Source organism: Carcharodon carcharias, chromosome 22 (genome assembly GCF_017639515.1).
Source record: "Carcharodon carcharias isolate sCarCar2 chromosome 22, sCarCar2.pri, whole genome shotgun sequence".
Lineage (NCBI taxonomy): Eukaryota > Metazoa > Chordata > Chondrichthyes > Lamniformes > Lamnidae > Carcharodon > Carcharodon carcharias.
Window position 1 is genome coordinate 25,656,612 of NC_054488.1, and position 14,250 is coordinate 25,670,861.

Here is a 14,250-nt window from a genome sequence, read left to right on the forward strand (position 1 = left end):
ACCCCTCACGCACGCACGCTGGCACCCCTCACGCACGCACGCACGCAGGAACCCCTCACGCACGCACGCACGCAGGAACCCCTCACGCACGCACGCACGCAGGAACCCCTCACGCACGCACGCACGCAGGAACCCCTCACGCACGCACGCACGCAGGAACCCCTCACGCACGCACGCACGCAGGAACCCCTCACGCACGCACGCACGCAGGAACCCCTCACGCACGCACGCACGCAGGAACCCCTCACGCACGCACGCACGCAGGAACCCCTCACGCACGCACGCACGCAGGAACCCCTCACGCACGCACGCAGGCACCCCTCACGCACGCACGCAGGCACCCCTCACGCGCACCCCTCACGCACCACTCGCGCGCGCACGCACGCACCCCTCGCGCGCGCACGCACGCACCCCTCGCGCGCGCACGCACGCACCCCTCGCGCGCGCACGCACGCACCCCTCGCGCGCGCACGCACGCACCCCTCGCGCGCGCACGCACGCACCCCTCGCGCGCGCACGCACGCACCCCTCGCGCGCGCACGCACCCCTCACGCACGCACCCCTCACGCACGCACCCCTCACGCACGCACCCCTCACGCACGCACGCCTCACGCACGCGCGCACCCCTCAGGCACGCACGCGCGCACCCCTCAGGCACGCACGCGCGCACCCCTCACGCACGCACGCGCGCACCCCTCACGCACGCACGCGCGCACCCCTCACGCACGCACGCGCGCACCCCTCACGCACGCACGCGCGCACCCCTCACGCACGCACGCGCGCACCCCTCACGCACACACGCGCGCACCCCTCACGCACGCAGGCACCCTTCACGCACGCAGGCACCCTTCACGCACGCAGGCACCCTTCACGCACGCACACACGCAGGCACCCTTCACGCACGCACACACGCAGGCACCCTTCACGCACGCACGCAGGCACCCTTCACGCACGCACGCAGGCACCCTTCACGCACGCACGCAGGCACCCCTCACGCACGCACGCACGCAGGCACCCCTCACGCACGCACGCACGCAGGCACCCCTCACGCACGCAGGCACCCCTCACGCACGCACGCACGCAGGCACCCCTCACGCACGCACGCACGCACGCAGGCACCCCTCACGCACGCAGGCACCCCTCGCACGCACGCAGGCACCCCTCACGCACGCACGCACGCAGGCACCCCTCACGCACGCACGCACGCAGGCAGGCACCCCTCACGCACGCACGCACGCAGGCAGGCACCCCTCACGCACGCACGCACGCAGGCAGGCACCCCTCACGCACGCACGCACGCACGCAGGCACCCCTCACGCACGCACGCACGCAGGCACCCCTCACGCACGCACGCACGCAGGCACCCCTCACGCACGCACGCACGCAGGCACCCCTCACGCACGCACGCACGCAGGCACCCCGCACGCACGCACGCACGCAGGCACCCCTCACGCACGCACGCACGCACGCAGGCACCCCTCACGCACGCACGCAGGCACCCCTCACGCACGCACGCAGGCACCCCTCACGCACGCACGCAGGCACCCCTCACGCACGCACGCAGGCACCCCTCACGCACGCACGCAGGCACCCCTCACCCACGCACGCAGGCACCCCTCACGCACGCACGCAGGCACCCCTCACGCACCTACGCAGGCACCCCTCACGCACGCACGCAGGCACCCCTCACGCACGCACGCAGGCACCCCTCACGCACGCACGCAGGCACCCCTCACGCACGCACGTACCCCTCACGCACGCACGCACCCCTCACGCACGCACGCACCCCTCACGCACGCACGCAGGCACCCCTCACGCACGCACGCACGCACGCACGCAGGCACCCCTCACGCACGCACGCACGCACGCAGGCACCCCTCACGCACGCACGCACGCACGCAGGCACCCCTCACGCACGCACGCACGCAGGCACCCCTCACGCACGCACGCACGCAGGCACCCCTCACGCACGCACTCAGGCACCCCTCACGCACGCACGCATGCACGCACGCAGGCACCCCTCACGCACGCACGCACGCAGGCACCCCTCACGCACGCACGCACGCAGGCACCCCTCACGCACGCACGCACGCAGGCACCCCGCACGCACGCACGCAGGCACCCCTCACGCACGCACGCACGCACGCAGGCACCCCTCACGCACGCACGCACGCACGCAGGCACCCCTCACGCACGCACGCAGGCACCCCTCACGCACGCACGCACGCAGGCACCCCTCACGCACGCACGCACGCAGGCACCCCTCACGCACGCACGCACGCAGGCACCCCTCACGCACGCACGCACGCAGGCACCCCTCACGCACGCACGCAGGCACCCCTCACGCACGCACGTAGGCACCCCTCACGCACGCACGCACGCACGCACCCCTCACGCACGCACGCACGCACCCCTCACGCACGCACGCACCCCTCACGCATGCACGCACGCACCCCTCACGCACGCACGCACCCCTCACGCACGCACGCACCCCTCACGCACGCACGCACCCCTCACGCACGCACGCACCCCTCACGCACGCACGCAGGCACCCCTCACGCACGCACGCAGGCACGCACGCACGCAGGCACCCCTCACGCACGCACGCACGCACGCAGGCACCCCTCACGCACGCACGCACGCACGCAGGCACCCCTCACGCACGCACGCACGCACGCAGGCACCCCTCACGCACGCACGCACGCACGCAGGCACCCCTCACGCACGCACGCACGCACGCAGGCACCCCTCACGCACGCACGCACGCACGCAGGCACCCCTCACGCACGCACGCACGCACGCAGGCACCCCTCACGCACGCACGCACGCACGCAGGCACCCCTCACGCACGCACGCACGCACGCAGGCACCCCTCACGCACGCACGCACGCACGCAGGCACCCCTCACGCACGCACGCACGCACGCAGGCACCCCTCACGCACGCACGCACGCACGCAGGCACCCCTCACGCACGCACGCACGCACGCAGGCACCCCTCACGCACGCACGCACGCACGCAGGCACCCCTCACGCACGCACGCACGCACGCAGGCACCCCTCACGCACGCACGCACGCAGGCACCCCTCACGCACGCACGCACGCAGGCACCCCTCACGCACGCACGCACGCAGGCACCCCTCACGCACGCACGCACGCACGCACGCAGGCACCCCTCACGCACGCACGCACGCAGGCACCCCTCACGCACGCACGCACGCAGGCACCCCTCATGCACGCACGTAGGCACCCCTCACGCACGCACGCATGCAGGCACCCATCACGCACGCACGCATGCAGGCACCCATCACACACGCACGCACCCCTCACGCACGCATGCACGCAGGCACCCCTCACGCACGCACGCAGGCACCCCTCACGCACGCACGCTGGCACCCCTCACGCACGCACGCACGCTGGCACCCCTCACGCACGCACGCACGCTGGCACCCCTCACGCACGCAGGAACCCCTCACGCACGCACGCGCGCACCCCTCACGCACGCACGCGCGCACCCCTCACGCACGCACGCGCGCACCCCTCACGCACGCACGCGCGCACCCCTCACGCACGCACGCGCGCACCCCTCACGCACGCACGCGCGCACCCCTCACGCACGCACGCGCGCACCCCTCACGCACGCAGGCACCCTTCACGCACGCAGGCACCCTTCACGCACGCAGGCACCCTTCACGCACGCAGGCACCCTTCACGCACGCACACACGCAGGCACCCTTCACGCACGCACGCAGGCACCCTTCACGCACGCACGCAGGCACCCTTCACGCACGCAGGCACCCTTCACGCACGCACACACGCAGGCACCCTTCACGCACGCACGCAGGCACCCTTCACGCACGCACGCGCGCGCCCCTCACGCACGCACGCGCGCGCCCCTCACGCACGCACGCGCGCGCCCCTCACGCACGCACGCGCGCGCCCCTCACGCAGGCACGCGCGCGCCCCTCACGCACGCACGCGCGCGCCCCTCACGCACGCACGCGCGCGCCCCTCACGCACGCACGCGCGCGCCCCTCACGCACGCACGCGCGCGCCCCTCACGCACGCACGCGCGCGCCCCTCACGCACGCAGGCGCGCACCCCTCACGCACGCAGGCGCGCACCCCTCACGCACGCAGGCACCCTTCACGCACGCAGGCACCCTTCACGCACGCAGGCACCCTTCACGCACGCAGGCACCCTTCACACACGCAGGCACCCTTCACGCACGCACACACGCAGGCACCCTTCACGCACGCACGCAGGCACCCTTCACGCACGCACGCAGGCACCCTTCACGCACGCACGCAGGCACCCTTCACGCACGCAGGCACCCTTCACGCACGCACACACGCAGGCACCCTTCACGCACGCACGCAGGCACCCTTCACGCACGCACGCGCACGCCCCTCACGCACGCACGCGCGCGCCCCTCACGCACGCACGCGCGCGCCCCTCACGCACGCACGCGCGCGCCCCTCACGCACGCACGCGCGCGCCCCTCACGCACGCACGCGCGCGCGCGCCCCTCACGCACGCACGCGCGCGCCCCTCACGCACGCACGCGCGCGCCCCTCACGCACGCACGCGCGCGCCCCTCACGCACGCAGGCGCGCGCCCCTCACGCACGCAGGCGCGCGCCCCTCACGCACGCAGGCGCGCACCCCTCACGCACGCAGGCACCCTTCACGCACGCACACACGCAGGCACCCTTCACGCACGCACGCAGGCACCCTTCACGCACGCACGCAGGCACCCTTCACGCACGCACGCACGCAGGCACCCTTCACGCACGCACGCAGGCACCCCTCACGCACGCACGCACGCACGCAGGCACCCCTCACGCACGCACGCACGCACGCACGCACGCAAGCACCCCTCACGCACGCACGCACGCACGCAGGCACCCCTCACGCACGCACGCACGCAGGCAGGCACCCCTCACGCACGCACGCACGCAGGCACCCCTCACGCACGCACGCACGCAGGCACCCCTCACGCACGCACGCAGGCACCCCTCACGCACGCACGCACGCAGGCACCCCTCACGCACGCACGCACGCAGGCACATCTCACGCACGCACGCACGCAGGCACCCCTCACGCACGCACGCACGCAGGCACCCCTCACGCACGCAGGCACGCAGGCACCCCTCACGCACGCAGGCACGCAGGCACCCCTCACGCACGCACGCACGCAGGCACCCCTCACGCACGCACGCACGCAGGCACCCCTCACGCACGCACGCACGCAGGCACCCCTCACGCACGCAGGCACCCCTCACGCACGCACGCAGGCACCCCTCACGCACGCACGCAGGCACCCCTCACGCACGCACGCAGGCAGGCACCCCTCACGCACGCACGCAGGCACCCCTCACGCACGCACGCAGGCACCCCTCACGCAGGCACCCCTCACGCACGCACGCAGGCACCCCTCACGCACGCACGCAGGCACCCCTCACGCACGCACGCAGGCACCCCTCACGCACGCACGCAGGCACCCCTCACGCACGCACGCAGGCACCCCTCACGCACGCACGCAGGCACCCCTCACGCACGCACGCAGGCACCCCTCACGCACGCACGCACGCACCCCTCACGCACGCACGCACGCACCCCTCACGCACGCACGCACCCCTCACGCACGCACGCACCCCTCACGCACGCACGCACCCCTCACGCACGCACGCACCCCTCACGCACGCACGCACCCCTCACGCACGCACGCACCCCTCACGCACGCACGCAGGCACCCCTCACGCACGCACGCAGGCACGCACGCACGCAGGCACCCCTCACGCACGCACGCACGCACGCAGGCACCCCTCACGCACGCACGCACGCACGCAGGCACCCCTCACGCACGCACGCACGCACGCAGGCACCCCTCACGCACGCACGCACGCACGCAGGCACCCCTCACGCACGCACGCACGCACGCAGGCACCCCTCACGCACGCACGCACGCACGCAGGCACCCCTCACGCACGCACGCACGCACGCAGGCACCCCTCACGCACGCACGCACGCACGCAGGCACCCCTCACGCACGCACGCACGCACGCAGGCACCCCTCACGCACGCACGCACGCACGCAGGCACCCCTCACGCACGCACGCACGCACGCAGGCACCCCTCACGCACGCACGCACGCACGCAGGCACCCCTCACGCACGCACGCACGCAGGCACCCCTCACGCACGCACGCACGCAGGCACCCCTCACGCACGCACGCACGCAGGCACCCCTCACGCACGCACGCACGCACGCACGCAGGCACCCCTCACGCACGCACGCACGCAGGCACCCCTCACGCACGCACGCACGCAGGCACCCCTCATGCACGCACGTAGGCACCCCTCACGCACGCACGCATGCAGGCACCCATCACGCACGCACGCATGCAGGCACCCATCACACACGCACGCACCCCTCACGCACGCATGCACGCAGGCACCCCTCACGCACGCACGCAGGCACCCCTCACGCACGCACGCTGGCACCCCTCACGCACGCACGCACGCTGGCACCCCTCACGCACGCACGCACGCTGGCACCCCTCACGCACGCAGGAACCCCTCACGCACGCACGCGCGCACCCCTCACGCACGCACGCGCGCACCCCTCACGCACGCACGCGCGCAGGAACCCCTCACGCACGCACGCACGCAGGAACCCCTCACGCACGCACGCACGCAGGAACCCCTCACGCACGCACGCAGGCACCCCTCACGCACGCACGCTGGCACCCCTCACGCACGCACGCACGCTGGCACCCCTCACGCACGCACGCACGCTGGCACCCCTCACGCACGCAGGAACCCCTCACGCACGCACGCAAGAACCCCTCACGCACGCACGCACGCACGCAGGAACCCCTCACGCACGCACGCACGCAGGAACCCCTCACGCACGCACGCACGCAGGAACCCCTCACGCACGCACGCACGCAGGAACCCCTCACGCACGCACGCAGGAACCCCTCACGCACGCACGCAGGCACCCCTCACGCACGCACGCAGGCACCCCTCACGCGCACCCCTCACGCACCCCTCGCGCGCGCACGCACGCACCCCTCGCGCGCGCACGCACGCACCCCTCGCGCGCGCACGCACGCACCCCTCGCGCGCGCACCCCTCACGCACCCCTCGCGCGCGCACGCACGCACCCCTCGCGCGCGCACGCACGCACCCCTCGCGCGCGCACGCACGCACCCCTCGCGCGCGCACGCACCCCTCACGCACGCACCCCTCACGCACGCACCCCTCACGCACGCACCCCTCACGCACGCACGCCTCACGCACGCACGCACCCCTCACGCACGCACGCGCGCACCCCTCAGGCACGCACGCGCGCACCCCTCACGCACGCACGCGCGCACCCCTCACGCACGCACGCGCGCACCCCTCACGCACGCACGCGCGCACCCCTCACGCACGCACGCGCGCACCCCTCACGCACGCACGCGCGCACCCCTCACGCACGCACGCGCGCACCCCTCACGCACGCACGCACGCACCCCTCACGCACGCACGCACCCCTCACGCACGCACGCACGCACCCCTCACGCACGCACGCACCCCTCACGCACGCACGCACCCCTCACGCACGCACGCACCCCTCACGCACGCACGCACCCCTCACGCACGCACGCAGGCACCCCTCACGCACGCACGCACGCACGCAGGCACGCACGCACGCAGGCACCCCTCACGCACGCACGCACGCAGGCACCCCTCACGCACGCACGCACGCACGCAGGCACCCCTCACGCACGCACGCACGCACGCAGGCACCCCTCACGCACGCACGCACGCAGGCACCCCTCACGCACGCACGCACGCACGCAGGCACCCCTCACGCACGCACGCACGCACGCAGGCACCCCTCACGCACGCACGCACGCACGCAGGCACCCCTCACGCACGCACGCACGCACGCAGGCACCCCTCACGCACGCACGCACGCACGCAGGCACCCCTCACGCACGCACGCACGCACGCAGGCACCCCTCACGCACGCACGCACGCACGCACGCAGGCACCCCTCACGCACGCACGCACGCAGGCACCCCTCACGCACGCACGCACGCAGGCACCCCTCACGCACGCACGCACGCAGGCACCCCTCACGCACGCACGCACGCAGGCACCCCTCACGCACGCACGCACGCAGGCACCCCTCACGCACGCACGCACGCACCCCTCACGCACGCATGCACGCAGGCACCCCTCACGCACGCACGCAGGCACCCCTCACGCACGCACGCTGGCACCCCTCACGCACGCACGCTGGCACCCCTCACGCACGCACGCACGCAGGAACCCCTCACGCACGCACGCACGCAGGAACCCCTCACGCACGCACGCACGCAGGAACCCCTCACGCACGCACGCACGCAGGAACCCCTCACGCACGCACGCACGCAGGAACCCCTCACGCACGCACGCACGCAGGAACCCCTCACGCACGCACGCACGCAGGAACCCCTCACGCACGCACGCACGCAGGAACCCCTCACGCACGCACGCACGCAGGAACCCCTCACGCACGCACGCAGGCACCCCTCACGCACGCACGCAGGCACCCCTCACGCGCACCCCTCACGCACCACTCGCGCGCGCACGCACGCACCCCTCGCGCGCGCACGCACGCACCCCTCGCGCGCGCACGCACGCACCCCTCGCGCGCGCACGCACGCACCCCTCGCGCGCGCACGCACGCACCCCTCGCGCGCGCACGCACGCACCCCTCGCGCGCGCACGCACCCCTCACGCACGCACCCCTCACGCACGCACCCCTCACGCACGCACCCCTCACGCACGCACGCCTCACGCACGCGCGCACCCCTCAGGCACGCACGCGCGCACCCCTCACGCACGCACGCGCGCACCCCTCACGCACGCACGCGCGCACCCCTCACGCACGCACGCGCGCACCCCTCACGCACGCACGCGCGCACCCCTCACGCACGCACGCGCGCACCCCTCACGCACGCACGCGCGCACCCCTCACGCACACACGCGCGCACCCCTCACGCACGCAGGCACCCTTCACGCACGCAGGCACCCTTCACGCACGCAGGCACCCTTCACGCACGCACACACGCAGGCACCCTTCACGCACGCACACACGCAGGCACCCTTCACGCACGCACGCAGGCACCCTTCACGCACGCACGCAGGCACCCTTCACGCACGCACGCAGGCACCCCTCACGCACGCACGCACGCAGGCACCCCTCACGCACGCACGCACGCAGGCACCCCTCACGCACGCAGGCACCCCTCACGCACGCACGCACGCAGGCACCCCTCACGCACGCACGCACGCACGCAGGCACCCCTCACGCACGCAGGCACCCCTCGCACGCACGCACGCACGCAGGCACCCCTCACGCACGCACGCACGCAGGCACCCCTCACGCACGCACGCACGCAGGCAGGCACCCCTCACGCACGCACGCACGCAGGCAGGCACCCCTCACGCACGCACGCACGCAGGCAGGCACCCCTCACGCACGCACGCACGCAGGCAGGCACCCCTCACGCACGCACGCACGCACGCAGGCACCCCTCACGCACGCACGCACGCAGGCACCCCTCACGCACGCACGCACGCAGGCACCCCTCACGCACGCACGCACGCAGGCACCCCTCACGCACGCACGCACGCAGGCACCCCGCACGCACGCACGCACGCAGGCACCCCTCACGCACGCACGCACGCACGCAGGCACCCCTCACGCACGCACGCAGGCACCCCTCACGCACGCACGCAGGCACCCCTCACGCACGCACGCAGGCACCCCTCACGCACGCACGCAGGCACCCCTCACGCACGCACGCAGGCACCCCTCACGCACGCACGCAGGCACCCCTCACGCACGCACGCAGGCACCCCTCACGCACGCACGCAGGCACCCCTCACGCACGCACGCAGGCACCCCTCACGCACGCACGCAGGCACCCCTCACGCACGCACGCAGGCACCCCTCACGCACGCACGCAGGCACCCCTCACGCACGCACGTACCCCTCACGCACGCACGCACCCCTCACGCACGCACGCACCCCTCACGCACGCACGCAGGCACCCCTCACGCACGCACGCACGCACGCACGCAGGCACCCCTCACGCACGCACGCACGCACGCAGGCACCCCTCACGCACGCACGCACGCACGCAGGCACCCCTCACGCACGCACGCACGCAGGCACCCCTCACGCACGCACGCACGCAGGCACCCCTCACGCACGCACTCAGGCACCCCTCACGCACGCACGCATGCACGCACGCAGGCACCCCTCACGCACGCACGCACGCAGGCACCCCTTACGCACGCACGCACGCAGGCACCCCTCACGCACGCACGCACGCAGGCACCCCGCACGCACGCACGCAGGCACCCCTCACGCACGCACGCACGCACGCAGGCACCCCTCACGCACGCACGCACGCACGCAGGCACCCCTCACGCACGCACGCAGGCACCCCTCACGCACGCACGCACGCAGGCACCCCTCACGCACGCACGCACGCAGGCACCCCTCACGCACGCACGCACGCAGGCACCCCTCACGCACGCACGCACGCAGGCACCCCTCACGCACGCACGCAGGCACCCCTCACGCACGCACGTAGGCACCCCTCACGCACGCACGCATGCAGGCACCCATCACGCACGCACGCATGCAGGCACCCATCACACACGCACGCACCCCTCACGCACGCATGCACGCAGGCACCCCTCACGCACGCACGCAGGCACCCCTCACGCACGCACGCAGGCACCCCTCACGCACGCACGCAGGCACCCCTCACGCACGCACGCACGCAGGAACCCCTCACGCACGCACGCAGGAACCCCTCACGCACGCACGCAGGAACCCCTCACGCACGCAGGAACCCCTCACGCACGCACGCACGCAGGCACCCCTCACGCACGCACGCAGGCACCCCTCACGCACGCACGCAGGCACCCCTCACGCACGCACGCAGGCACCCCTCGCGCACCCCTCACGCACCCCTCGCGCACCCCTCACGCACCCCTCGCGCGCGCACGCACGCACCCCTCGCGCGCGCACGCACGCACCCCTCGCGCGCGCACGCACGCACCCCTCGCGCGCGCACGCACGCACCCCTCGCGCGCGCACGCACGCACCCCTCGCGCGCGCACGCACGCACCCCTCGCGCGCGCACGCACGCACCCCTCGCGCGCGCACGCACGCACCCCTCGCGCGCGCACGCACGCACCCCTCGCGCGCGCACGCTCCCCTCACGCTCGCACGCTCCCCTCACGCTCGCACGCTCCCCTCACGCACGCACCCCTCACGCACGCACCCCTCACGCACGCACGCTCGCACCCCTCACGCACGCACGCTCGCACCCCTCACGCACGCACGCTCGCACCCCTCACGCTCGCACCCCTCACGCTCGCAAGCGCGCACCCCTCACGCTCGCACGCGCGCACCCCTCACGCTCGCACGCGCGCACCCCTCACGCACGCACGCGCGCACCCCTCACGCACGCACGCGCGCACCCCTCACGCACGCACGCGCGCACCCCTCACGCAGGCACGCAGGCACGCGCGCACACCGCACCCGCGCACCCCGCACGCGCGCACCCCTCACGCACGCACACACGCACCCCTCACGCACGCACACACCTCGTACACATACACACTCCCCTCACACAGAGCTCACCCCTCATGCGCGCGCGCCCTAAGCAGTCTCCCGGTCACTGCCTGAGAAATACAAGACAAGAAGCATCCTGGGGAGGACAAAATGTAAAATTACAGAACAGTCCCTTAAAACATGGGACAGTTGGTTACCTTGTCATTCCCTCGGGTCACAGCAGTCCGGATGTGCAGTTTTCCATAGTTCCTTTTCAACCAACCAACAATAACAGTCTGGTTCATGGTTTGTCCATTCTGGGAAACTCCCAGTTGTTTAGCATCTCTGGGCTATTCACACAGTTTTCCAGGTTTTAGACCTTTATAGCCAGTTCGCAGAGTATCTCCAAGAGCTCTTGTCTCCTTTCCTGCCAAACAGAAAAACCTGACTGCTTCCTGAGAATGATTTGTTTCTTCTCTCAAAAATTCTCTGTGATACTCTCTCTGTCTCTGTCTGCTTTCTCTTTGTATCTGCACCTGTCTTCATCCTCCATCTTCTCTGCATGTAGCTTTCCTTTGTGCCTACAGCTCTCCTTCATTTGCTAGATACTTGGCCTTCGTGTTGGTACTGTTTCCAGGTCAAAGGTCACCAGGTTACATGGACTAGCACTTAATATGCAAGGAAATTACAATTGAAACAAACTCTTAAAAGTCCTTTTCAAACATTCTTAAAAACAATTACAAATTCACAGATGTTTTAAAGAAATTACAAATTTTCCCTACTGTATTCTTCTGAGTCAAAGGTTGTCACAAGGGTGTGTACAGTGTTTAATGTCCATGGGATTACCCTGCAGGGTGTACAATAGTGTTTAGTGTCTGTGGAGTGTGGGGGATTATCCTGCAGGATGTACAGTGTTTAGTGTCTCCAGAGGGGTTATTATCCTACAGGATATACAGTGTTTAATGTCTGCAGAGGGGGGAGGTTGCCCTGCAGTGTGTATCATGTTTAATATCTTGGGGGGATTATCCTGCAGGGTGACTTTTTAATGTCGGGTCCAGACGGTGCTTAACGTCTGGAAGTATCCTGCAGGGTGTATTGTGTTTAATCTCCATGTGTCTGTGATGTGGTTTTAATATCTTTCCCTTCCATAGGACCAGATCGAGCACATGCATGTACTGAATATCCGAGCATGCTCCCTGAATTCCAAGCTGTCCCTCGAGGAGCGGAAAGTGGTCCTATCTGACTTGAACTGTGGTAAGCCCAGCATCAAACTGCTCTACATCACCCCGGAGATGGCAGCTTCCAACACCATGCTTCCCATCATTGACTCCCTGCTGGCTCGACATCTGCTCTCGTACCTGGTCATCGACGAGGCACATTGTGTGTCGCAGTGGGGGCATGACTTTCGACCTGATTACCTCAAACTGGGGTCTTTACGCAGCAAGGCTTCTGGTATCCCCTGCGTGGCTCTGACTGCTACGGCCCCTCAGCAAGTGCAGGATGACATTGTGGCTGCTCTTCAGCTAAAGCAGCCCATCACAGTCTTCAAGAGTCCTTGCTTCAGAGCTAATCTGTTCTACGATGTTCTCTTCAAAGAGATCCTGAATCAACCTTATGTCAATCTGAAAGCATTCTGTGAGAAGGCGTTGGGACAGAAGGACTCTGCAGGGGTTTGTAGGCGCTTTCATTGTGTTTACTCATTCTTTAACATGCAGATTTTTGCTTAGTGTACTGTTCCACTGGCTTTGCCCAGCCCAAGCAACCTTCTTCACACGTGAGATTAAGCAGCATGTGTTGAAGGGCTGTCCATTTGTGCAGCAATTACAAGTAAAGAAACTAAAGATGTGTTTAGGGAAGGTTTAAATGAGATAAGCCAAATCATCCCCAACAACTGCTGTTCAAAAATATGGGAACAATATTTATTATCTAAAATTATTGAATGCAGAAAGTTGTAAATGGCTCCTTTATTTGTCCCATTACCATCTCTTTTTACCTTGCACCATCACCCCTTTTGTCAATTAACCTCTCCTACCTTCCACTCTATCATGGACCTTTCCTTTTGTTCTTGCCCCATCACCTCTGAAATAAAGACAGAAACACTGGAAATACTCAGCAGGTCTGGCAGCATCTGTGGAGAGAAAAACAGAGTTAACGTTTCAGGTCTGTGACCTTTCTTCAGAACTGGGAAAAGTTAGAAGTGTAGTAGGTTTTAAGCAGGAGAAATTAGAAGGTTGGTGGAAAAAAAAAGACTAAAAGACTAGTTGTGCAGGGCCAAGATAAGTCAAGATGCTCCCAAAAAGTTCAGAATAGGGGCAAGGTGAAGAATTAAAAATAAAATGATGGACGACATGCTCGTGGACTCAATGGAGAGGTTCCCTAAATGGTCTTCCCATTGTAGAGGAGACCACATGGTGAGCAGAAAATACAGGATAATAAATTGAAAGAAGTATACCTAAATTCCTCTTTCACCTGGGAGGAGTGTTTGGGGTCTTGGATAGTGAGAAAGAAGGAGGTAAAGGAATTGCATGGAAAAGTGCCATGGGAAGGGGAGGTGAGTTGGGGTTATGGAGGAGTGGACCAGAGTGCCATGAAGGGAGAAGGTTTTTTGGAATCCTGAAAAGGAAGGGCAGGAGAAG

The 14,250-nt window shown here is 68.8% G+C and overlaps 1 protein-coding gene across 8 annotated transcripts in view; it reads left to right on the forward strand.

Annotated features, from left to right (window-relative positions):
* The window catches only part of recql5 (RecQ helicase-like 5), a 128,003-nt gene that overhangs the window by 25,937 nt on the left and 87,816 nt on the right, over nucleotides 1-14,250 (forward strand). For all 8 annotated transcript variants that reach the window (XR_005946611.1, XM_041217248.1, XM_041217249.1 and 5 more), the window contains one exon: nucleotides 12,766-13,284. Coding sequence is in view for 7 of the 8 variants with exons in the window: in XM_041217248.1 (XP_041073182.1) it covers nucleotides 12,766-13,284 (519 nt within the window). In the remaining variant the exon portion in view is untranslated. The remainder of the gene's footprint in view (nucleotides 1-12,765; nucleotides 13,285-14,250) is intronic.